Below are 26,433 nucleotides of genomic sequence, written 5' to 3' on the forward strand. Positions count from 1 at the left end.
ATAGATTGTAAAAGTAGTAGAAAGAAATGAAAAAATGAAATGGCACAGACCAAGAAAGCAATGGAAAAAATAAAACCATTATGAAGTTAAAAATTACATAAGAGGTCACAAAATAGAACAAACACAACTGAATACTCACTTGGGTTAGGGTTGACAAAAGTTGACAACAAATTTAAAAATTCAAAATTGATTATAAAGAATATTATAAATAGTTATACAGGCAAAAGAGATTTAACACAATTAGCATTTGGAAAGAAAAATTACTTAGACACACTATAGGAAAAAAACTTTCCTCAAATAAAGACTGAAATGTGGAATAAAAAGACATGCGTTGCTTGATTCAACACTAAGTTTCAACAACCTCTCCAGTTTTACCCTAGTTTTTTCCATCTTATATTTAGATAACATAAATTGAATGGTTTTTAAATTATTTAACAACTTTCACATGTGAAATATTTGACTTCTAAATTTATGAAATTCTGTCTTTTGATCACTCTATTCTTCTATACAAACACGTATCTCTACAGAAGTAGCTGGCATGATATTCATGAAATATTAACACTTTCTTGGTGGTGGAAATGTTGAGACTGTACATTTCTGCAATGCCTGCCTGCACTTTTAACAATTATGTATCATTTCCACAAATGACAATGAAGTCATTGGGATTTAAAAAAAGAAATGAAATGCAAAGATGAACTGAGAGAGAAAAGAAAAATGAGACTTCTCAATTCTTGTACTATTGCCAGATTCATGGCCCTTCTTTCCACAGCTCGTACAGCAATCAAGTGATTTCTCTAAAATAGAAGCCTGGCATATTCATTTTCATCTTATTATACTGCAAGATTTTCAATAAATTGCCACTAATCCAGGATCAAACCCGATCTGTTTAATTTACACAAAACTCTCTAATCCAGTCCCAACAGGTCTTTCCTACATGAACATCTTTCACTTCCCTTAACTCACCTTCTTCCTACTACCTGGAACCACTTGTGGTAAGAGTTCCTCATGTTTCAGGTGGTGGGAAAAAATGTGCTGTTTGTTTGTTTGTTTGTTTGTTTGTAGAAGTAGGCAAAGGGGCTGGAACTCCAAATTTCTCCACACAATTCAGTTCAATATCATCTCTGTGAAGCCTTCCCTGCCATCACTCTTTTTTCCACACTATAAACCAAGTTAAAAAATTATGTGCATCCTTTTCCACCCTCTGTATCAGCACCATGCTGCACAATAGTAAAGCCTGATGCAAAAGAAAAAAATATTAATACTGATCCTATATTTACTTAAAATTTGGGTATTTTGTTAATCATAGGTTTTTGCATCAAGTTTGATTTTTTTAAATACTCTTTCAAAACATCATTTATCCTGATTACTGATTTCTATATATTTTTTTGTTTCAGGTGAGGGCTCACGCATATCACCCTAGTTTTAGCCCTCCTCTATACTACTGAAGCACTTACTACAATCCATAGCTACTCATCTACACATCTATTATCACTACCAGACTGGGACCACATAAAAGGAAAGGAACCAGTTTCATTTCTCTATGTATATCTAAAAATTAGCACAGCCCCTAAAATGGAGCAGGAACCCATTTAAGCAAAGATGAATAACAACCCAGAAAAGAGAAATGACCGATTTGTTTTTAGTTTTTAAGAGTAAAATCTTCCACAGAGAAAAAAATATCTAATCTAAATGGAGAGGGGTTTGTTTGTTTTGTTTTTGTTCTTTTTTTAAGGTCAGGGAACTGTAGTTTAATTCAAGTCATGAACTTGGAGTAATTAAGCAGTGAAACCAAATCAGCTTCTTTTCCCCCATAAACATCTATTTGTGGCACAAAGTATTGAGTGTACCTATTCTAATATATTGAGTGTAATCCATTCTAAGAATATGCCTGTATTTAGTGTACTATGAGAAGCAGAAAATATTAAAATTAGAAGAAAGCTTAGATATTATTTAATCCTCCCATTCTCTTATACATAAGGAATCAAGCCTAGCAAGGTTAAGTGACTCGTTTAAGACCACAATAGAGTCAGAACTTGAAATTAGGTCATCCATTTCTCCACCCGGTGTTTTTTCACTGGAGGTTTTTTTCACAAATCTAGAAGAGGGGACCATTGGAAAATGGGAGAGTGGGGAGTGGGGATTTTTTTCTGGGTCAGGCAGAATTGACCAGTTCATGGGTAAAATAAGTCACAAGCAAATATCATACTTACTGCTTGAACCATGGTCACTGCTAAGGTGATGTGGTTGAAAAATGACCTTTCAAAGTTAATTCCAGCTCCTTGCTGTAGTCTTTGTCACTGGCTTCTCTATGATTCATTTCCATCGGTAAGAGAGTGACTCTACTTTCTGCCTACTCTAATTCAAGGTTTGTGGGGTCCAATTTAAAATATACACTGTTCAAATACTCTGTATATTAACAAGGGCAAGTCATTTTTAGCTGCAGATTAATCATATAAATATATTATTATACCTAGTCATGCCTGGAGTAAATTGGAAGTAATTATGTAGGAGTTAGTAACCAACTTGGAGTTGAAAGCTAGAAAATAGATACTGGTTCTGAATAAGAAAATTCTGAATTTCATCTTTAAAAGATAGAGCCATACAAAGTCACCATTCTGAGCCAGAATTCTTCACAAATTACCAAGACTCTGAGCTCTCCTAATGACTCTTGCAAGATTTGCTCATGGTGAAAAGTGACTGGTCCTTCATAAAAGTGTTTTGTTTAATGTAGCTATGAGTTATTAGAGAGATAGGAATGATGACCAAAATAAAATATTTAGCTATGACTTAATTTGATGAAATGCAGTTAGGGAAAATAAAATATGCATTATTATTATTGTTATTGTTATGAACATTGTGTACAAATGAAATAGTCCCTTTTTGTACTAATCATTAGACTTCCTTTCTGATCAATTTATTCTTCAAGTTAACAATTAAGAATCCTTGGTTAGGGGTGCCTGGGTGGCTCAGTCGGTGAAGCGTCCAACTTCAGCTCGGGTCATGATCTGACAGCTTGGGCTCTGTGCTGACAGCTTGGAACCTGGACCCTGCTTTGGATTCTGTGTCTTCTTCTTTCTCTTCCCCTCCCCTGCTCCTGCTCTGTCTCTCAAAAATAAGTAAACATTAAAAAATTTAAAAAAAAAGTAATCCTTGGTTAATTTTGCCCTTTCTCTTTGTTGGGCCACCTGACTTGTCCTAAAATCTTCTTCACAAACAAAGAAAAAAAACCATAGGCTCACCTGGATCCCTTGTCTACAAATCTAATATCATTGATTTTTATCCCTTTAAAATCTGTAAAATTTATAGAAGAATTTCTTTTTTAAAAAGGAAGCCAATAAGATATTTCTTAAGAATAGGCCAATGAATAAGTAAGGAGTATATTCTTCACTAAAGAAATAAGGTCTTTTCATTGGAATAATAAACAATCATAGCTTCCAACCACAATTTCAAGAATTGTCCTCAAGGCTAGAAATTTACTTACATTCATAAAATAATTTGTGATAAGCTTTTTTATACAAGTACTCTTCATTAAATATTTACATATGTACAAATTTTATTTGGCCTCATATTACTGGTATCAATTTATAAATGAGGGCTTGGATTGGATGGATTCTAAAGCATCTTTCAGCCTTAAAATTGTTAGTGATTCTAGGATATACCTAGAGTGATAGCAAAAAAAGGTATCCTCAGATATGACTCACAATATTTGGCATTTGCACATTTTACAGTTCTCATATACAATCATTCCAAGGCAATGTAATAACTGAAAGACTAATGTCAATTAATTAATATTTCTTTTCTAAAAGTAAGAGATTTTGCTTGGAAAGTGGCCATTTTTATCAAAATGTTCCCCCAAACATCCAGAATACATTCATTCACACAACCTAGATCAGGAAAAAAAGAAGAATAGAAGAAAAATCTGGAAGCAACAAAACAAAAAACTAGACCTAGATTTAGTGTCATAAGACAGCTGCAAGAATTTAATTAAGTTGTTAAGCCTACCTAATGAAAAAGAAAAGTCAGTACATGAAAATCCTGATAAATTGCATTAACAGAGTCAGCAGAATCCTACCCCTTGGCTATGAGTTTTCTTCTTTACTCCATTCCTCGGCTACTCTCTTAATTTTAAAATACTCACCCTAGTTGTGATACTGTACAAAACCTGCCCCCCCAAAACACTAAACTTCCCAGAAATACAAAACTACAGACACAAAAACTTCCCAGAAGATTAGCATTTCACCAGCCAAAATAGATCTATGTTTGGAAAAGCATCTAAAAGGCCTTGTATTGAGTTCCTAATTATGATGATTCTGATCAAATTCTATCCTACTATTCTGATCAAATTTGAGACAGATAATTTATAGGATCTTACAGTGCCCAGATTTTTATTCTCTGGTAGGCAGTGCTTCTTACTTAGAGAACCATCTGTACACATTTTCATATATTTTGAAGTCAATTGCTAAGGTTGTGCTAACGTGTTACCCTCTATCGGTATAGGAGAAACAGATGTTTTCAATATGTTGTCAGACTCTAAATAAATTTCTTCCATTAAAGAATGCAATGTTCTCTGCTAGTTTATGGTTCGTTAGCATGCATTGACTGTTCTACTATTCAAGTAATATCATAGGTTAAGGTGAAAGAGCTTTCCTAGAGAGACGGTGTCTAGCATAGTGCATGGAACACAGTAGGCTCTGAATAACTATATGTTGAAATAATACATAACTGAATGAACTACTGTCAAAAAGAATTCATACAAGGAGTTAAACTTTGGCTCAAAGCACAGATTTTTCAAGTCAAGTGTTTTAAGTCCTGTTTGACCAACATAAGACAGGGAACATGTCTTCGCTGGCCTTTGTTTTTGTTTTTTGACGCAGCAGAGGTTTCACTCTATTAGTCAGTATTTGTTTTGTTCCATTTTCCTTTTAAAAAATGTTTCATGTAACAGAGAAAGTCCTTTTCTTGCTGATACTAGAAGAATCTCCAAAGGTCACCGCATAGGATATCCAATAAACAATTCTGATTAAGGGCAGCGCCACTGGGAAATTTAGGGTTGTTGGTTGATATTCATAGTGTATATTTAAAAATGTCATAGTCTATTTTCAAATTCCAATGCATAAATATGAACCATGTATCTCTAATAGCCCTATTTCTCTTGTCCCAACTTTCCAGGATGGTCTGTATTTCATCTAATTTGAATGCTGAATTGATTCTATTCAAATCATTTTTCTGAAATGAAAGATGGCTCACTCTCTCTTCACTGAGGGATGGATTAACTTTCCCAATAACTGGCTTGGATTGTTTTTGAATGTAAAAATTACATAGGCTTTTTATTTTAATAAAGAATAATGGTTTATCTTTAAAAACATGTAAAAAGGCATTCTGTATTAAGGTCATCATCTTTTAGGAAACTATTCTAGCAACAAAATTACATTAGACTTTCTGATTTCTCCATAGTGTCCTTAGATAAATAAACAACCCAATAGACCATGTTAAATGCCCCGAATGTTACTGGAAAGAGAATACGGGCATATTTGTCTATTTTGCTTGTGCCAGACCCAGACGGCGGCGGGGCAGAAGGAGGAGTAGTTGCTGACAACTTCCCAGAAGCCCCTGTGGTATTAACAGTGGTCTTAATTCGCTCCAGTCTTGATCCAAACACACGCTGGGTAGAAGCAGGTCCAGCAGAAGCCTGTTGGGGCACGTCCCCAGTTCTCCCAGGAGTAGAGGGAGGAGCAGAGAGAGGTGCTCTTGCAGCAGATATTGTTTCAGCTGCATTCGCATGGCTGAATGGGTTTGGACTGGAAGCTAAGTAAGACTGCGATGTGCCTTCAGAAGATCCTGGAATAACTGTGGAGGATCTGCTCGAATGGTTTCCCACCTCAGTTCTGTTGCCGACATCAGATTCAGAGTGAACCAAGGCATTTGTTCTTTTTCTCATATTCAGATTGGCATTTGTGTTCTGAAAAGGTATATTAAAAATTACAATGATTATGTCATTCTATGTAAATTAATACAAAATTAAAGGGAACAAATAATTAAAATTAGTTGTTTCTATGATATAAATGTTTACTCATATACGATATCCATTCAGCTTACTGTAAAAGCTTAAAAATACCTAAGAAAAAAAAACATGAATACATTTGAAAGTGAATCAAAAATCTTCTATTTCAAAATATTTCCATTCTTATAAATGGTCAGAAGTTAAATCTATAGAAAGATTTGGCTATTAGAGCTCTAAACTAGAGTTATGCTTGATTTTATTTGAGAAGTTCATGAAGATAGCGATACTACTTTCTTCAGTTTTACTGTAAATGATATTTTGTGATAGGTTGTATACACTTCAATGAGTTTTATATATGACTGTTTTATAAACAGCAAGAACTGTACTTACTCTTGTGCACAGAAAAACAATAACAACCATATATATGTGCATGACATTCCTTGAAAAAAGGAAACTCCAAAAGCTTAAATTTCCAAATCCCTGAAATTTATTTTCATAATCTTACATGGATGCACACACATCATTATAAAATCTGGAAGGCCTAATGCATTTTATTTTTTCACCACAATAATGAATATACAAAGGAACACTAGTTTTAAACAAAATTTTATATTAGACATATAAACAGCATCACCATATCATTGCATAAATATCTGAATTCAAACTATTTACCAATAAAGAGTATTTAAATCAAAATGGAACTCATCCATTTATTTTCTCATCCCTTTATTTTATGTGTAGAACAAGACTATATTTGAATAAAGATGCATGATAAAGTTTAAAATTAATTCTCCTTATATTCTGACAGGCACGATAAGTAACTGGATAGCCAACTATAGACTGTCCATGCTAATGAAGGAAAATAATTGCTCAAATGATTCCCAAAATAGTCATGTCTGTCTTTAGAATATACCATGAGTTTTTTGCAAAAATGTTTCCTCTTTAATTATGTTTATTCTAAGCTACATTAAGGGTATACTGTAATTACTTTCTATACCTTCTCCTCTTACCATTTTATGAAATAGGTGGTGAGTGAAAAGAGGAGGAAGGAGAGGTGAGAGAGAGACGAAGAAGAGCAGCTCACAGGTGGGTGATTAGAAGGAGACAGCATACAAGAAATGTCACAGATAATATCACATACAATTGACTGAGAGCTCATTTTACGGAGAAATGTTTATTCTACAAATAGAATCCTTTTTCAATACCACACCCATCAAGTAGGTTGAATGTGTTTAATCCATATGTAATATATTTGTGAATTATGACTGCGAATTTGCTAAGTAGAGAAAGAGTAAAAGCCTCACAAAATGTAGAGTCAAAGATCTGAGAGGTTTACAAAGTATTCTTCATGTCAGGCTGGAGTATTCTTCTAAGCAGGTTGCAGTCAAACTCATGAGAAATTGTAGTCTAACACATGACACCTAATTTTGGTGGAGAAAATTGAAACCAAAATCGACATCAACATAAAAGCTAAAGATACCAGGGGAGCCTGAGTGGCTCAGTCGGTTAAGTGTCCACCTCTTAGTTTCGGCTCAGTCACAATCCCATGGTTTCATGAGTTTGAGCCCCTCATGGGGCTCTGTACTGACAGTGCGGAGTCTGCTTGGGATTCTCTCTTTCTCCTCTTTCTCTGCCCCTCCCCTGCTCATGCTGTCTCTGCCTCTCTCAAAAATAAATAAACTTAAAAAAAAAAAAAGCTGAAGGTATCATTGTTTACCCTGCACTTTTACACTTTTCCTCTACAAAGCACATTGTAAATGTCAATTAATCCTCAGATTTTGAGTCCCTTTTTTTTTTTCTTTTTTTTTTTCTAAATTTTTTTTTTCAACGTTTTTTATTTATTTTTGGGACAGAGAGAGAGACAGAGCATGAACGGGGGAGGGGCAGAGAGAGAGGGAGACACAGAATCGGAAACAGGCTCCAGGCTCCGAGCCATCAGCCCAGAGCCTGACGCGAAGTCCCTTTTTACCTAAAGGAATAATGTTAATTGATTAACATTAACTTTGAAATGTCATACACACAGTGAAGAATATACGGAAGGATAAGTTATATCCACAACATTAAAAGAGCTAACCCTATCATTGACAAGATGCATACCCACACACAATACAATAAAAAATATAACAAAAAGTAAAATATAGTGAAGATCAAACTGTAGTAAAATGCTGAATATATTAAGAAGGGAAGGGAAGAGAGTAAGAAAGGATCAATTAAACAAGCAGGAAAGAAACATATTTTTCAAGTATAATCTGATATTTGCATAATGTCTTCTTCCACCAGAAGTTAGGTTGCCCCAAATCTTTAAAAATTCGTATTAATCCAAAAACTAAATTCTAAGAATTAGAGATTTCTACTTCTGGTCAAAATGGAGTAAGAGGGACTGAATTCACTCTCCTGTAAAAATAAAAAAAAAAAAAAAAAAGAAAGAAAAGAAAAGAAAAAGAAAAAAGAAAAGAAAATCTGGGCAAAATATGTGAAACAATTATTTTTTGAAGACTCTGAGCCTTAGACGACATAGAATCATAATCATCAAGAGAGAAGAAACAAACTTGAAAGTGTTTCCATGCTGTGGTAGAGGAGAGGAGAATCCAGGAGAAATCAGACAGATTCCCTGAACTGAGGAGTTGGAGCTGAAAATCTGGGGAAATCAAGATGGCTAGAATTCACAGGAAAAAGTAACAGAGAAGTGTACATAAATACATACATACATAAGTAAGTAAGTAATAAGAGAGAGATAGAACTCCAAAAATCAGAGAGTACCCATTGACTATTTTGCTAAGCACAGATCAGTTTGAGAGTGAAGTACTACCTGGCCATAAAAAGAATGCCCTAAAAGGATGAGAAGAAAGAACCTGAAACACAAAGCCAGAAATAATGCCTGTTCCCACCAGTCAGACCGCAAAATCTCACCATTCATGGAGCGCTTGGTAGAGTACTAAGAATGACCTTGCCTCAGTAATATGGAATAATTAGCCCCAAACGCACAAAACTCTAGTTCTGCTGAATGAATTTTAAAAGTAATACCTGAAAGAATGAAGTCACTTGTAAGTGACTTAGCTGGGCCCCAGAAGAAAGTGCAAGAACATTTATAGGATTCTGTCTTCTTTCCCTCCAGATCAGTACCTTTCTGGAACTTCCTGAAATCCCAAATGTGAATCATGTTCTGTATCTTTGATTAAATACAAAAACTGCACCAATTTTTCCTCCTTCTCCATAGTCATGCCCCATGTGATATGAATTTCCCATTCCTCCCCCATCAAGAGATGGAGTTTATTTCCCCCACAGTCTTCCTTATAACTTTTTCTGGCCAACAGTATGTCTCAGAAATGATGGTGTGCCATTTCTGTCTTAGCCTTAAGACTTCTTGCTTCCACTCTCTTTCAAAACACTGTCATCAACACCACTTGTCAACAACAAGCTAGGACTAGACTGCTGAAAAGATCCTTTGGAGCAGAGCCAGTCACCCCAGTGAGGCTAGCCCAGGTCATCCAACAGCTAGATGACCACTAGACACATGAATTTTCCCAGCTGAGAAAGGATGAACTGCCAACCAAGCCTAATAAAGATCAACAGAACTTTTCAATTAACTCACAGGCCTGAGATTAAAAGATAATGTTTACGTATGCCACTGAAATTTTGTACTTATTTTTTATGCAGTATTATTGTGGCACTAGATAACATGCTTAGACCAATTAAATCAAGGGTCCTAATATAAGATATTGCCAAACTTCTAGTGAGGAGAACTTCTCAGACATTCTGGGATAAGTGGAAGGCCAACCTACCCAGAATTCATCAAAGACCATTAGGGGGCCCTGTTGCCTAACTACAGACACCAGCTAAAGGACCAAGATATTTTGCCCTTTATAATCCCATTCTTAAAAAACAACTGTATTTTAAAACTGGGAGAAATTCTAAAATTGCAGTTCCTCATTTTACAGTAGAAGACAGTAGAGCAGAGAGATTATAACTTGCTGGAAGTCATACAGTAAGTGACTTACTGAAGTGTTTTTACCATGTTGTACAGCCCCTCAATAAACAAATGTGGAGGCATTAAAAACTTAATAAACTACACCTATGTATTTGAGTCAGTTAAGTACTTGTAATAGCCAATAACATTGTTAAAAATTTATTCAAGACTTAGGGGTGCCTGGGTGGCTCAGTGGGTTAAGCATCTGACTCTTGGTTTCAGTTCAAGTCATGATCTCACAGTTCCTGGGTTCAAGTCTTTGTCGGGCTCCACGCTGACAGTGCGAAGCCTGCTTGGGATTCTCTCTCTCTCCCTCTCTCTACCCCTCCCTGGCTCTCTCTCTCTCTCTCTCTCTCTCTGTCTCTCAAAATAAATAAATGAACTTAAAAAAATACTTATTCAAGACTTGGAAATCAGAAAGGACTACAGCATATTCTTTCAATGTCATATGGAGCATTGTTTAATAAGCCCACCCAAGGATTATTAAGCATGTAGGGGAATTTACTTGATTTTGATTTTGCTGTGTAATATTGGATTCAAGTGCAAACACTGTGGACTTTAACTTGTAGACTCCAGTCCAGTAGAAAAGATCACCGTTGCCCGGTAGGATATTAATTACTTCTATGTCTAACCTGGTATTTATCCTAGCACTCTTTTTCTTTAAAGTGACTACTTTTAGTCCTTAAAAAGATTTCAAACCAGTTTTACTATTTATGTGGTTCCCTTATTAATTAATGAGTTGGACAAAACTTTGACAGATGTCCATTTCATATTTGTATGAGTTCTATTTTCAATGGTTTAAAAATCATATTCAGACCACATATACTATTATATTCTCATGACATCTACTATAAATATCACAGAAATTAAGCATAGACTTGAAGAATGTGCCTAGAAAAAAAGAACTGACTCAAAGCAAAAGAGATAGGATCAGTCTAAAGTGACTGGAAAAAAAGAATCATAAACACAAGTAGACATTTGACTGATACCACCACTCACCAATCTGGTTCTTCACCTACATTCAAACCACCCTGTTCCAGGAGAAGCTAAGAGTACTGTTTTATTCCTCACCCAAGTGTAGGTATTTATCTGAAGGATACAAAAATGCTGATTGGAAGGGGCACATGCACCCCAATGTTTATGTCAACAATAGCCAAATTATGGAAATAGCCCAAATTTCCAGGGACTGGTGAATGGATAAAGAAAATGTGGTATATATATACAATGGAATACTACTTGGTGATGAAAAAGAATGAAATCTTGCCATTTGCAACAATGTGGATGGAACTAGAGGGTATTAGGCTAAGCAAAATAAGTCAGAGAAAGACAGATATCATAGGATTTCACTCATATGTGGAATTTGAGAAACACAACAGATGAACATAGGGGAAAGGAAGGAAAAATAAGATAAAACCAGAGGGGGGAGGCAGACCATAAGAGACTGGAGGGGAGGTGGGGGGGGGGGGCTAAATGGGTGATGGGCTTTAAGGAGAGCACTTTTTGGGATGCGCACTGGGTGTCATAATGAAGAGATGAATCGCTGGGTTCTACTCCTGAAGCCAAAACTACACAGTTAGTTAGTGTTAACTAACTTGAATTTAAATTAAAAAACAAATAGAAAAAAGAATCAAAGAAGCAAGAGACTTTATGAAAATGGAGGGAGCAGCAGGAAGTGTGCCACTAGGATTACCACTCCAAAACAAAGATCAAATCTTTCTTTTTTTTCTCGGTTTAAAAGTATTAGTGAGCTTTTAGAGTATAAAGACTACCTTATTAATCACTGTAGGCAAATGCACACAGCAGGCACCTACTTCATTTTTTAATAATTTTTATTGAACTGGATATAGTACAGAATCAGGATTCTTTTCAAATTAAAGTAATTGAAGGAAAAGTGTCAAAAATGTTCTGACCTCCAGATTATCATTCCATTGCTTACGGAGCAGATTTCTAGACTATAGCAGATACTGCCTAAGGTGCATGTCACCCTGACGCAACCCCAGGTCTGACTAAGAATGCCTAAGGTGTCTCAATATTCATATATCAGAACACACATAAAGGAAAGCAGAATTAGACTCATTTGGGGCTTAAATCTTCGCTTTCTGCCAAGTACCCAAATGATACTCAAGTTATTTTGTACCGATTCTCATGGTCTACTATGTAAAAAGTAGTTGTCATTTTCCATGATGACAAACCACAAAAAGAGTGAGAAGTCAACTGACCTACCTGGCACCGGATTCACCAGGAATACTATTCACACAGTCTTCGAACTTTGGAACAACTAACGTGTCAGAGTGATGTAAGGTTGAGACTTGAGTGGCCTCATCACTGTTCAGTCAGTATTCAGCAGACACACAGTGGTTGCAAACAAGAAAGCACCTAGGCTTCATCTGAATTTTAAAAAATGGTTTAGCTTGAAATCATTTTGTCATTAGTCACAACAGCCCAAAGCAAGGAAACTGGTGGGACAGAGATGCGAGGTAGCAGACTCAAACGTTACCAACAAATTCAAGCAGCAACAGGCAAACAGGAGCAAATCCAAGCCATTCATCAATCATGACTGTGATCTGACACGATTTCTAGAGAAGTATTATCAACTGCAGAAAGAAAATTCATCTCAATGTATTACTCTAGCAGCGATGAGATAAAGTGACCAAGGCGAGCTTTGCAGAAGACACGCTACATTCATATGGCTCGCTTGAGAAGCTAATGGAGTTTAATAAAATGTAATTTAACCCTTCTAAATTAAAAACAAACAAGGCTAGTAATGAACATGTTTATCTTCCAGAATATCAATGAGTCAAATATTTTTTAAAAAATCCAATAATGGAAAGACATTTATTCCAGGCCATCTGACAGGGCTGCAGGGGTGAGCCACATATCTTATTTAATAAGGAAATAAACAAGTATGGTAGAGAAGCTGAAACTGAACTCCAAGGTAATGATTTACTGAGGACTATCATTAGCGTTTTTAGAAAATGCTGCTGCGTAGAAATGAAAAACATCCCCTCCAAACAAACATGCTAAATATTTCATAAATAGTTCCCAGGGGACTCTCTCATACATTGAACAGCAAAATGCAGAAATGAAAATGCTGAGCACTCTATTTATTGTATTTCATTTTCTCCCCATGTTAGCATTTAATTCAATGCTTGTATTTCCATAAGCTATGGAAATACTGCTTTCAATATCAGGCACTGGGATAAAGAAAAAAAAAATTATGTCTTCAATTTGAAATTACCAGACAACAAGAGCTTAAAGGATTCATTCATTTTCTCTTTACATATTTAGACGTTGAAAGTTTAAAATATTAGGATTTCTCGAAGACATGCAAGGTGGTGGTTACTTTTATTTCCTAGTGATTCCCAGTGCTTCTTCCTATTTGTCAAGATTTGTCTATTAAATATATTGCTCTAGCAGAGGAAATCTCTTTGCCGGAGATTTCACTACTCAGAGCAGAGGTTCTCAGCTTGATCAAGTGGACTTGACCAGAACTGCTACCTGGAATTGCTTCAGAAGGTGCATCCACCAATGCTCCCAACATAACCCTAGAGAGGGTAGAGGGCAAAGGACACTCCACTCATTTTATCCAAATGCAAACACTAACCTGCATGAATTTTTTCTTGCTCGTTAACGAGAAGCAGCATTATAATCATTCTAAATGTTTATAAGAATAATCTGGGAGCTAGTTAAAAACTCAGATCATATTTGCAGAAAGTCTTATTTGTTCGTTATGTTATTGCCAATCATCAGAGATCAGAAATTGGGAAACACTTGCTAAATAATTTGGACTGTGTGCCTCTGAAATCAGACAGACCTGGACACAAGCACTGAATTTGCCATTTGCTAGCGTTGAGATATCTGGCAAGTTACTTAACCTCTCAAAACCTCAAGATCTTTGCCAACATGGGAGTTATAATGGCACCTTCCTTATAATGAATAAATAAAATAATACATGTAAGGCACTTACAATGTCCAGCACCTAGTAGGCATCAAATGAACATTACATAGAAATAGTCCAGGAGAAGGCAGATAATGAGATTGTGGTCCCCACAAGAAGGTATATCACGCATAAATAAATCACCACAGTAAATGAACTTTTAGAAGATATTATCTGTATTTCTATAAAAACATGGCCACCATTTCTAGTAACTAGAAAGGTGGGAGAACACTGAAGCAAAGGGCAGTCTGTGGTGTAGGAAAAAGTCATGAAAAGCATGCTGCCGGCTGAAATGAGAAATAAATATGAGGAAATACAAAATGCACTACAAAGTTAAAATACATATTGGACACAGTAAATGTGGAGTATTAACACTATAGTAAATCCCATAATGTATGATGTAAGACAAATATAAAAAGCTCTTCTGGGAAGTAAATGGCAATAGCAAGAATAGCAACAATGGTTAACTTCTGCTGAGTGGTTCTTCTGCAACTGGAGTTCAGCTGACATGCTTTTAACTAATTAGCTACCACAATCATACATCATGCTCCATGCAGGAAAAACTATAGCCACGAGTATTTCAATGTCCAAAAATGATGTGGGGTCCATAAAAGTATTTCTTGTATTATATCAGATCACTGGTCTCTTTCTGGAACTTTCCAAGTATTAGTGAAGTCTGGAAACTAGTGATCAGGGAAACAGCAAAGACTGCTGAACCACTATATTCCAACCTAGAGGAGGATATTCCTACCACACCCACATACACAGAACATTGGCAACCTCGTTTGGCTGGCCCACTTTCTAAATATAATGGAATATTAAAAAGCATTGTATCTGTGGATCTATTGGTCTGGCACCATAGTATCACTCTCTTTCACATCTTATTTTAATTACAGCAGTCAAAAGGACATTCTTCCGCGTTGAAATTGGATGCAGGAAATGGGGCAGCGAAGGCACCAGACTTGGGATACTAGAGGGCAACAAATGCCAAAGAAGGTAAAATAATCAAAATATTAAGAGGTTTTCATCATTACTGTAGACTGAACGGTGACCACTCAAAATACGTATGTTGAAGTCCTAACCACCCACTGTGTGGCTGTATTGGAGACTGAATCTTTAACGAAGTGACCAAGGCTGATTCAGGTCCCAAGGGTCAAGCCCTGATCAGATAACACTGGTATCCTTACAAAAGAAGAAGAGGCACCAGAGAACTCTTTTTCTCTAACAAAAGAGGCTACAACAAGAAGGCAGCCGTCTGCAAGCCAGAAAGAGAGCTCTCACCAAAAACCAAACCTATGGAAACCTTGATCTTGGGTTTTCTAGCCTTTAGAACTATAAGAAAACACATTTCTGCTGTTTAAGCCGATGTTGTTTAAACCTATGTTGTTTTGTTATGATGGCCTAAACAATTATCTAACTTCAATAAAATTCAGTTTGAGGCACATATACTTTAAGATTTTTTAAAACAGTGAGTAGTAACTGACCTCATAAGAAAAAAGTAAAACCTAAACAAACTTGCAACTCTCTTTTTAGATATTTTCTTTGTTTCTAGTCTGTTCTCTTCTCTCTTTTACACTGAACATAACTTTCTGAAAATCCCAAATCCTAGATAGAGTTAAGATACAGGACATTCAAAGAAACTGAGAAGGCTTTGACAGGAAGGAAGCATTGATTTCTTTGTCATATTCTTAATTTTTCTTGATGAATAAAAATGCTTATATATCTACCACGGATCATCTACAATCTCTTCCTAAACTGTCCTAATTGCCTAGACATAAGATACCTCCATCTTCTCTTCTTTTCAGCTTCTTTTCACTCACATCTGAGGAATTTGGTGGTTAACTGAGGCTTTAAATCTTCTAGTTTGGACTTAGATCCAGATCCTTCTTAAATTATTTATTTATTTATTTATTTGTTTAAATTTTTGAGTGATAGAACACAAGCAGGAGAAGGGCAGAGAGAGAGGGAGACACAGAATCCAGGCTCCAGGCTCCCAGCTGTCAGCACAGAGCCCAACGCGGGGCTTGAACCCACGAACTGCGAGATCATGACCTGAGCCAAAGTCAGATGCTTAACCGACTGAGTCACCCAGGTGCCCCAGCTGCAGATCCTTCTTAACTACCCAATACTTCTCCCTAAATATTTTTGCCTCTTTTCATATTATAACTTGAATGTATGACCCTGAAGACCACCTTCTCTCTCTGTGTTGTGGATTTCAGAGCATTTATTTGTTTAAATATTGAAAAAGTGTCATTAATAATATAATTTAGAACCTTTATTTTCCACATTTCCAGATTTCTTTAAACCTTAAAAGTAGAGTTAATTTACATAGATATCCGACAAATCATTGCAAAAGAAATCTCACTACGTTTTTAAATCCCTAACTTGGGTGGCCAAATCAATTTATTTTTTAAAGCATGCTCATCATTCTGTGGAAATGATCTGCTTCAGCTTCAAAATATTCAGAAAATTACTTTTGAACTTCAAAATCATTCAGACAATGCTTTTTCTCTTAATGTAGACTTGTTATGATTTGATCATAACAAAATCGTGCTTTGAGAAATAGCCACCCAGAAGGATTCAGGTTCATGCCAACCCTCCGGGAGGCTGATATACCAAGTAGTCTGAGTCACAGTTTTATCTGCATTAGCAAAGGCAACAGGGGCACTATCCAAAAAGCAATAATTTATCAAGACCAGATTCTCAGTATACTTCCACTGGAAGGAAACATTTCAAAGCTCAAGCATTGTCAGTCACATCCCTTTGTAAAATCATAGCTATGCAGTGTAAGAAAGCCTTTGATGAGCCAAGAACCTTACCTAAAACAGTCTGAGTTTCTTTGCAATATTAGACAATGTTGGCCTATTGAATCTGAACATTTATAATAGCTCCAATAGATTTATTTTTAGGAGAAAGAGCTCAAGTGCCATGCTTCATCTCTTGCTGGAAGTGAGTAGTAGAAGATTCACGATTAAGCTCATAAGCAATAAAGGACTTATTAAAAGCATTGATTTACCCCATTATGAATTTGCCTAACGTATATGTATTGAGTGTACTGAGTGTCCAATTTTTCAAGGTATTTTTCCGAGCACTGAGAGTACAGAGGTGAAAAAAATACAGCCCTGGCATCTTCTCTCAGGAATTAAAAAAAAAAAATTATAATAATCAGTAAGTGCTATAAAGGGAAACTAAAGAAATTAGGAAGCGCATTACCTTTCCTGATTGCTGAGAAAGTAACTTTTAGAAAGAGACATAAACTGAAACTTTAGGAATCAGTGAGGTTTAACCAGGTAAGGAAGGAAGGGGAAAGGAAGGAAGTACCTTATGGCAGTGGGGACAAATTCTGAAGATTTCTCTCAGTAGCATAAAGATAAGGAAGGCTGAGAAACTTCCTTGTCATTAAAATTTGAGATCTTTTGAGGATGTTCTAAAATCTTCCTTTTCTTTTCTTACTTTTATATTGTCTTGAAATGGGCAATTAAGGCAATGCTTTACATTCAGGGCTACTCTAACATAAGTAATGTCTAATCTAGTACTTGATAGACAGAGATCATGAATATCCATCAATATCTCTACAATGTATTGAGTGCTTACTAAGGACCCAGTACTACACTAAATGGTTTTCACAAATAACCTCACATATTTCCTGCAATCACCTGTGAGATAGTATTAATAGTCTTATTGTTTCCAATGAGGACACTGAAGCCTAGAAAAGTTAGGTACTTCACTTAAGGTCAGACAAGTGAAGTTAGGTACTTCACTTAAGGTCTAACATGGGTTAGAGTCATGATGTGAATCCCAGACCCACCCACACTTTTAACCACTTCTGGACACTGCCTATAATAGCAAATGCATATGTTAATGGGGTTGAAGGAAAACAGAAAAGAATTTACCTGAAATATGTCCACAACCCAAATCATTATAAATGGCTTGGTTTTTAATTTTATTTACATTTATTTGGTTTCTATCATAAATTAAACACTGTACTATGCTTTGACTCACAAAAAAATCTCTCTGATTAGTCCTGCCTTTCCAGTTTATGTGAAAATTGTTCTAGAGTTTTTACAGATTACTCTCTCTCCCATTCTTCCTTATATTCTTCCTATTCCTTTGATGCTTGGTTGTCATAACATGATTATAGATAGTACTTTGTATCTCTACATTTTGATTTTTTAAATGTTTATTTATTTTTGAGACAGAGAGAGAGAGAGAGCATGAGTGAGGGAGGGGCAGAGAGAGAGGGAGACACAGAATCCAAGGCAGGCTCCAGGCTCCCAGCTGTCAGCACAGAGCCTGACGTAGGGCTCAAACTCATGAGCTGTGAGATCATGACCTGAGCTGAAGTCAGGTGCTTAACCAACTGCCCCTGTAGATTTTGAACTGTTTTAAAATGAACTGCTTTGGGGCGCCTGGGTGGCGCAGTCGGTTAAACGTCCGACTTCAGCCAGGTCACGATCTCGCGGTCCGTGAGTTCGAGCCCCGCGTCAGGCTCTGGGCTGATGGCTCGGAGCCTGGAGCCTGTTTCCGATTCTGTGTTTCCCTCTCTCTCTGCCCCTCCCCCGTTCATGCTCTGTCTCTCTCTGTCCCAAAAATAAATTAAAAACGTTGAAAAACAAAATTAAAAAAAAAAATAAAATGAACTGCTTTAAAAATGAATCAACATCACCACTCAAAATTTATTAGACTATTTGACACCACTCAAAGGTATTAGACTATCTTCTATATGATGATCTTCTGCAAGACGGAAGCTGTGCCCCAACCTTCTTTGACAAACTTTCTCTTAAGTTGGAATACAGCACTTTCAAAAGACGTTTAAAAATATACTACTCAAATATACGATATGGTAAAATTGAAACATTCTCCCCCCCCCCCCAGCACATAAGACACTGCAACTGCAACTTTAATTGTAACCCAGATAAGGTATCGACATAAACAGTGGCTCTAGTTCCTGATTTGAGAATGATTTTCCAAACATGTAGTTATCTACAAGTAATTAAAGTTAATGAAGTTCAGCAATTCATGTGCCAAATTAGGTATAAAGTTAATGTGTATACATATGTGTAGGTAGTAGAAAAGGACTCATTAAGCCACCTATTGTGTATGCTCTTATATTTTGAAAATCAATCCATTTCTCTAGTCTTTACGATTGGAAGCACAGCCAATTGGTCATAAAGCATATGTTGAATTATCCTTTTAACACGATTCATTACAAATCTACTCCATCTACAGTAAAACAATGCATTAGGTCAGAACAAATTGATATTCCACCATGACCCCAGTTGGTAGGTCTTACATTGTCAAACAGATGAACCCCCCCCCCCTCCAAACAGCTGAAGCCGTTCAGATATTCTCCAGAAATAATTTGACTTGTCCTAAAAGAGTAAGTGCCATGTATGGTTTCCAATGGGGCATTAGCAAAACCATTCAACATCGAACAAGGCTCTCATGTTGAAACAGCTGTTCATCCAAAGTGAACATTTTAAAACTTTCTTGGAGCCTAGATAATCTTACTTGAGCTAGAAAATAAGGTATTAGACTATTTTGCATGTTCTACCACTTTATGACAAGAAAGACAATTTTGCACTTCAGTAAAGGCGGATTGCAAATTTAGCATGAATTGAACCAGTAGCTGAGTTGCAATTTATGGTAAATGGCTCATCAGCACATTAATGTATACCACCAAGATAACCACTTCAACCAAGCAGGCCGGAAACTACATGACCCAAATACCTGGTAGGCAGCAAGAAAAATGTGCCCTTCACACACATCTATAAAATGAATCTTAAAACCAAAAGCTACCAAATATTTATCTTCGTTATCATTCTTGTTGGTAGAACGTTAGTAGTTAAAAACCAAAGGCAGAACCATAGGTTCTAAAAGCAAGTTGATTGAAGTTTCAGATTCTGCCAAATACTACTTATGTGACCTTGGGGGAGTTATTTAGTTCCTCTGGGCTTCCTTCCGATTTCTCTCCTGGGTAAAATGAGGATAATAACGAAAAGTACTTAGAGTTACTGATGGGTAGTGCTGTGAAGCCCTTGACACACTACCTAGAACATAGTAAACAATCAATAATTGTTAAACATTACTATTATATTGTTATCATTTCATATTCTAAGACAGAAGTACGGATAGTCCCTATGAGGTAAAATATTACAATGCAAGTTTCCATTATTTCTATCCTCAGATATTTGCTATACTTTTTTTCAATAGAACTAAATATTTAATGAAGACTGTAACTAAACACCTCAGAAAGGGTTGGAAATATACGGGAACACTACATTTTGTGCTCTGTTCCAAATTCATCGTATTTCCTATTTCGAGATGCAGATAATCAGCTCCATTCCTTGGAGCAGTGCTAAGAACTAGCAAAAACCCAACTTGCCCAGATCTGGCAATTGTAGGAAGAGATAATTAAAGGCTCCTGTTTAAAAGGGTTCCTTTTGGGCTGAAGGATGCTTGCAGAGAGACATAAAATCAGGAATCCTGTGGTTTTGTTCTACCGAATTATATTAGTAATTTAAAAAATATTTGCACTTTCCCAACATACAACATACGAAAATTTCTCTTGCATTATAAAGAAGTAAACAATGTGATCACTTCTCGGCCTTTTGGCTAAGATCAAGTGAAGAAGTAAACAATGTCAACATCCAAAATTCCTCAAGCTTCTGACCCCTTTCAGCTATTGTTCTTCAATCACTGCCAGTTTAGGGGAAAATTGTCTACATTTACTATTCCTGCTTCTTCACCTGTTATTTACTCTTCAACCCATTGTTATTTTATATCCCCTCCTATCTTTCCCTTGAAACTCTTTGTGGATTATTCCAAAAGGAACTTTTTAAAATATGTATCTTACCTACAGTTCAGCAGTATCTAAAACTGTTGCTCACTTCTATATTCTTTAAATTTTTCCCCTAAACTCCACAATCAAGTCATGTTCCCCTTTCCTTTCTCAGTCTCCAGTCTCTTCTTCTGCTTAATTCTAAAATGCTATCTTTCCATACAGTTCAAATCTCAGACATCTCAACTTTCTCAATCTTTGGGTAAATAATCCTGTCCGGTGGCTTGGATTACCATCTTTATATCAATATTATAAAATCAATGTCTACATCCCAAATTTTTCTCCAACCTGAAGTCCCATATATCTAGGATGATATCAATCAGATATACTAGAAGCATACCAAAATTTTAATTTATTCACTCATATATCCACTCACTTATTCATCTAATTATTTAGCACATATTTATTGAATGCTCATTTATATGTCAGACACTGTTCTGGGCTCTGGTGATACAAAAGTGGAGGAAAGGCCCCAAATTCTTACCCTTATGGAACCTACATTTTTGACCAAAGTCTAATCTATATACCAATTTGTTCGTATGCAATGAACCCAATGTATTTATCCTAACAAATACATCCCTCCTGCTGTATCTTACATTTTAACGTTTTCTTTTTTTTTTTTTTTTTTTTTTTATTTATTTTTGGGACAGAGAGAGACAGAGCATGAACGGGGGAGGGTCAGAGAGAGGGAGACACAGAATCGGAAACAGGCTCCAGGCTCCGAGCCATCAGCCCAGAGCCTGACGCGGGGCTCGAACCCACGGACCGCGAGATCGTGACCTGGCTGAAGTCGGACGCTTAACCGACTGCGCCACCCAGGCGCCCCTGTATCTTACATTTTAAAGACAGGCACACTATCCAGCTAGCTATACAAGCCACAAAACTTCTACTATTCTTGTCTACTTCTGCTTTATTCTTTTGTGTCCAATATCTTCAATATTTGTCCAATCTGTCTAGTCTTCTTCACAGCCTTTATAAAGGCAATCAACATTTCTCACTTGGCTACTGCACAGGCTATTAACATTCTCAGACCCACATGCTTATGAATCTTCCCTCTCTCTACTCCCCACTAAAATAGTATTTATGCATTGTAAATCTGATCACATTACTTCCATGCTTATATTCTTTCAGTTGGAACTCTACTGTTTTCAGGGGGGAAAAAAAAACAAAACCTTAAAATACTTACATGGCAGCGTAACACTCTATGTGATCTGGGCCCTGCCCCCCCGTCAGTCTCATCTCCCCATTATTTTCAAACCCTCCGCTTAACCACTCCGGGTACCCTCGTGTAGCATATGCTATTGGTGACTGGTCTGTATTTATTTGGTTTATCCAGTATATTACTCCAGACAAGATGATGGCTTGCTGCTTTTCTCTGACTAAGGGGCGCTCTGTCTACAGAAGCTTGATGTGGGGGGAGGGTTGGACTAGAAGTTCAAGAAAGCTAACATCCCTTGAGTAATCCTAATTAACAAGAGGCAAGAGTTGGTAAATAAGTATCCTGACTTCTTTCTCAGTGGTGGGACAGTTCTGACGTGTGTTCCTCACATACCCTGAGAGAACCTCTAGGATGATGAGTACACAGTGGTAAATCTGCTCATTAATCATACTTTATTGCATTTCTGTCCTTTCCCTCTTACTTTCCTCACAGTGCTTCTTGGGATCGCCTAAAAAAATAAAGTGCTTGGACATAAATCCTTGCAGCAGAACTCTGCTTTGGGAAAAACCCAATTAAAACACCTGGACTCTAGCAGGATGCCATCATTTAGTTCTACAAGCATCAGCTGTATTGTCTTGCCTCCGGATCCTTGCACATGCCTTCTTTCCCCCATCTTCGTTGCCTCCCTTTTATGCTTTCAAAGGCAGTACTCAGCTATTGATTTCTCTGTGAAATTTAATGTGACACACCCACCACCATTATCAGAATACGCCACCACAGACATGCTAATCTGAAGTGCTATACCTTTACACAGCATTTTATGCTTTTTCCTAGCCTACCATGTAGCATACTGTGTGAGTGCCCCTCCCAAATACGGGCTCCTTAGGCCTGCAGGGCTCTTATGTATTCCTTTCCCCACTAACTAGCACAGTACCAAGCACTAAGAGATCTTCAATAAAAATAAGTCAAACGAGTAATAAATAAAAGATGAGCAAACTGTATTGAAATAAATCAACAACAAAATCATTCCCTCCTGTACACTCAGAACAGCAAAAATGAGTCTCACACAATGTGTCTCAGGAGATAAGTAGTTGGCAAAGCTATATAGCCAAAAGCAGAGCATTTAAATACACTTGAAAACCAGATGACAGTCATTTATTCTATCCAGATTATACTTCCTGGGCTACTATAGTAGTTAATGAACTGTTTAATGAGTCAATCCTGGAATATTAACGATAACTGGAATTAAACGCCTTTCCTCTCCCATTTCAGACATCTGCTTGTTTAAAAATATGACTGAACGATTACTCTTGAATAGAAGAGCATCACCTCCTAGATCAACATCTACCTTCCTCTTGCCCTCTGCTGCTACGCAGGAAAAGCGTGAGGCTGGTGAGCACCAACCTGCCTGTACAAGAGCAAAGCAATGGGAAATGGGAGTCTCTCCTTGAAACCACATGAAACATGTAGCCAGAGGCTGAAATAGCTTGTTTAACAAGGACTGGATTTTTCCTCTCAATCATAGTTCTAAAGCTATCAGTTATTGAAAAGCTGATTTTCAAAGCACACACTAGAACAGCTTTTCTGTACAGCTGCAATGCTATTTAAATCTTCCATGAATATATCCACAAACCCAAGAAAATTCTAAGCTGAAATATTGCTCTTAGAGAGGACACACTAAAATAAAACCCTACGGGGGAAAAATCCAGAAGTGAAATATGGTCATTAATTTTAATATTGGAATTATAAAATCAGGCATAGGGCTTCTACTCCTCCAAGCCAGAAGAGCCCCTGAAATCCCTATTTGGAAGGTCAGCCTTTAAAGTTCTTTTGTGAGACTCTTTGATGGACATTACCCGTCTGCCTCACATCCATTCTTTAATACACTTCAGAAATGTGGATAAATGTCCCACCTAGTGCTATGGTGAGGTTAAAAGTAGATGTAGAATATGCAGTAAAGGCAATGCTTTGGAGACACAAAACTGATCAATAGGAGGCAAGATCAGCCTTGGAAAGAAATGACTCTTGAACTCAACTTCCTGCTCCGCAGTAAATCTCAAGTCCTTATCTGCCACACCATTCTCAAAGAATCCCCAGTACCCCTCTGGTGATCCTGGCAACACTGATGTCACACTTTAATTTCCCATTACCAGCCATATCATTCCACTGAAGCCATTCAGGCTGCCATTATAGTATTTTATAGTGTTGATACTTCTTTGAATTTCACCATAGTGGAAACTTTTAGACTCTAGCCAGCATGCTGCAGTCTGAGTTTCCTTCACTTAAAGCATTCAATTTCATCAAATTGCCTACCAAGTGAACTTATATTGAGCACTGGTCACTATAATATTTTGGAGCCATTTGTTTGGAGGCTGTTGATGAAAACAAGCTGACACTACATCTTAAAAAGTTCACTGCAATCACTGACCAAAGGAAACCCACGATAAGAATTGTTCCGTGCCCCATCAAGTATTGCGTAGCCCTGTGGTTCACATCTGCCATCTCTTAACCCCCGATATAATGGACTCTCCAGGCCAGGGCCAAATGAATGCTTGCTAAATTACTGATTCACTTCAAATAATGAAATGACACACTATCCCGTGAATATGCCAGGATGATTATAAGACATAAGGTAAGGGATGTACACAGCCTCAATACCTAGCACAATTCCTGGCACAAATTAACACTCAACAGCTATTTGTTGAATGAGCACATAAATGAATGTGCAGAAGCTGAGGTCCTGATGTTTAAGAAAGACTTGCCAAACACCGGTGTATTGAAAGTTCCACCCAAATGTCTTGAATCATCATTTGACCATAAAGCACGAATATAAAGCTCAGCAGGACCAAAGAAAATTGGGATCGGATCCATATTCTAAAGCCTTGTGGAATTAATAAGTAAAAAGCTAATGCCATTTTGAGATTTTGTTATGCTATGGAAACCTGCGGGTCCCTTGGTTTTAAAGTAATTTTCCAGCATACTAAAATCAGAACTTTTTTCTCATGTTGTTCTTTCCTTTGTTTCCATAGGAAACAGTGACTTCCAGGCATCTGAGATGACACAACATAGATTGCCAAATTGCATGCCACCCTGCAGTTGCCAAGGAGATAATGTATGTCATTCCTACAAATAACATGTTGCTCACGCCTTCATTTCCTTTATCTAGCTTTTTAAGATATTCTTCGCCTGAACTGAATTCAGATAACGTTCCCTGTGAACTGATGGAAACATTCCTTTTTTAAAAATGTGTTTACCCCATTCCCCCAAGACACTTGATAGCATCACACATGCTGTCTGTGGAAGGTCTGAGCATATTTTATGCTGATTTTGGAACCCGTGATTCAGCAGTTTTCACTGGAAAAAAAAAATGCATCCTGAATTCTGTCTGCTTGCATTCTAAGTAAAGGTTCAATTAAATCCACACCTGGCACTAACATATTCCAGTTTGAAATGGCCTACCACAAAAGCAGCTGTACTCAGTTGAATTTACATAGGAAGGAAAAGAAGGAAAAGAGTTCTAGCAAGGAAAGAAGGGAAAGATGGATGGAAGGAAGGAAGAAAGGAAAGGACGGAGGGAAGGCAGAAGAGTGGGAGGAAAGCAGGAAAACATGTTTACTGAGCACTTACAGTATTCCAGATTAAACATCCATATGATGAACCAACAGAATTAGAGAAATTAAACATCTCGGCTGACACCATCCCACTAACAAGAGGTAGAGTCAGTATTTGAACTCGAGTATGTCTGCTTTTTAAAAAGCATGTGTTTCCCACTTATCTAGTGCATAACAAATCACCCCAAACAGTCCCTTTCATGGCTTTGGAGGTTGACTGGACTCAGCTAGGCAGCTGTCACTCAGTGTCTCTCAGGTGGTTTCAGTCAGAGTGGCTGGGACTGGAGTCACCTTGAAGGTGTCCTCACTCACATTTCTGGCAGTTGATGATGGGCCTGTCAGCCAAAATACCCTACCTGTGGTCTTTCCATGTGGCCTGGGCTTCCTTACAGCATGATGGCTGTGTCCCAGTAAGGAGTCTCAAACGAGCCAGCCTCGATGTCATATAGCATCACTTCTCCTAGGCACAGAGCCCACCCACCCCCTTGCCAACTAGATTCAAGGTTGAGGTAACACAGACTCTAACCAACATTGTAAGAAATGCATGTCAGATGACCAGTGGAGGAAGGAGCCTTAGTACAACCACCTTGAAAAATGTTTTCTGTCACAATGTATTTCTTGCAATACTCAAAATGCTTCAAACAGCCTGAGATCCAGGCTTCACGGATCTCTTTATGTGGTTGGTAGAGTTAAGTGGGGGAGGGAACAGTTAAAATTACCAGTTTTGAAAGAGGAATGGAGCAACTTTTAATGTCAGCTTGATGAATTGTGAAAAAAAAAAAAAACAAACCTGAACATTGAAATTAAACTTTGGAATGAGTTCCTGATTATTTTTTTGTGTGCTTAGCAGAATCCCTTTTTACTCATGCATTGTCAATTTTCAAAGCATTTGGTTAACATAAAAACTAACTCTACAC

At 37.1% G+C, this 26,433-nt stretch overlaps 1 protein-coding gene across 1 annotated transcript in view; it reads right to left on the reverse strand.

Annotated features, from left to right (window-relative positions):
• Nucleotides 1-4,597: 4,597 nt before the first annotated feature.
• Nucleotides 4,598-26,433, reverse strand: part of GABRA4 (gamma-aminobutyric acid type A receptor subunit alpha4) — a 66,213-nt gene continuing 44,377 nt past the window's right edge. Inside the window, exon 9 of the mRNA XM_049632026.1 lies at nucleotides 4,598-5,959. Coding sequence (XP_049487983.1) covers nucleotides 5,426-5,959 — 534 coding nt within the window. The 3' untranslated portion in view covers nucleotides 4,598-5,425. The remainder of the gene's footprint in view (nucleotides 5,960-26,433) is intronic.

This window comes from Panthera uncia, chromosome B1, assembly GCF_023721935.1.
Source record: "Panthera uncia isolate 11264 chromosome B1, Puncia_PCG_1.0, whole genome shotgun sequence".
NCBI classification, from domain to species: Eukaryota; Metazoa; Chordata; class Mammalia; order Carnivora; family Felidae; genus Panthera; species Panthera uncia.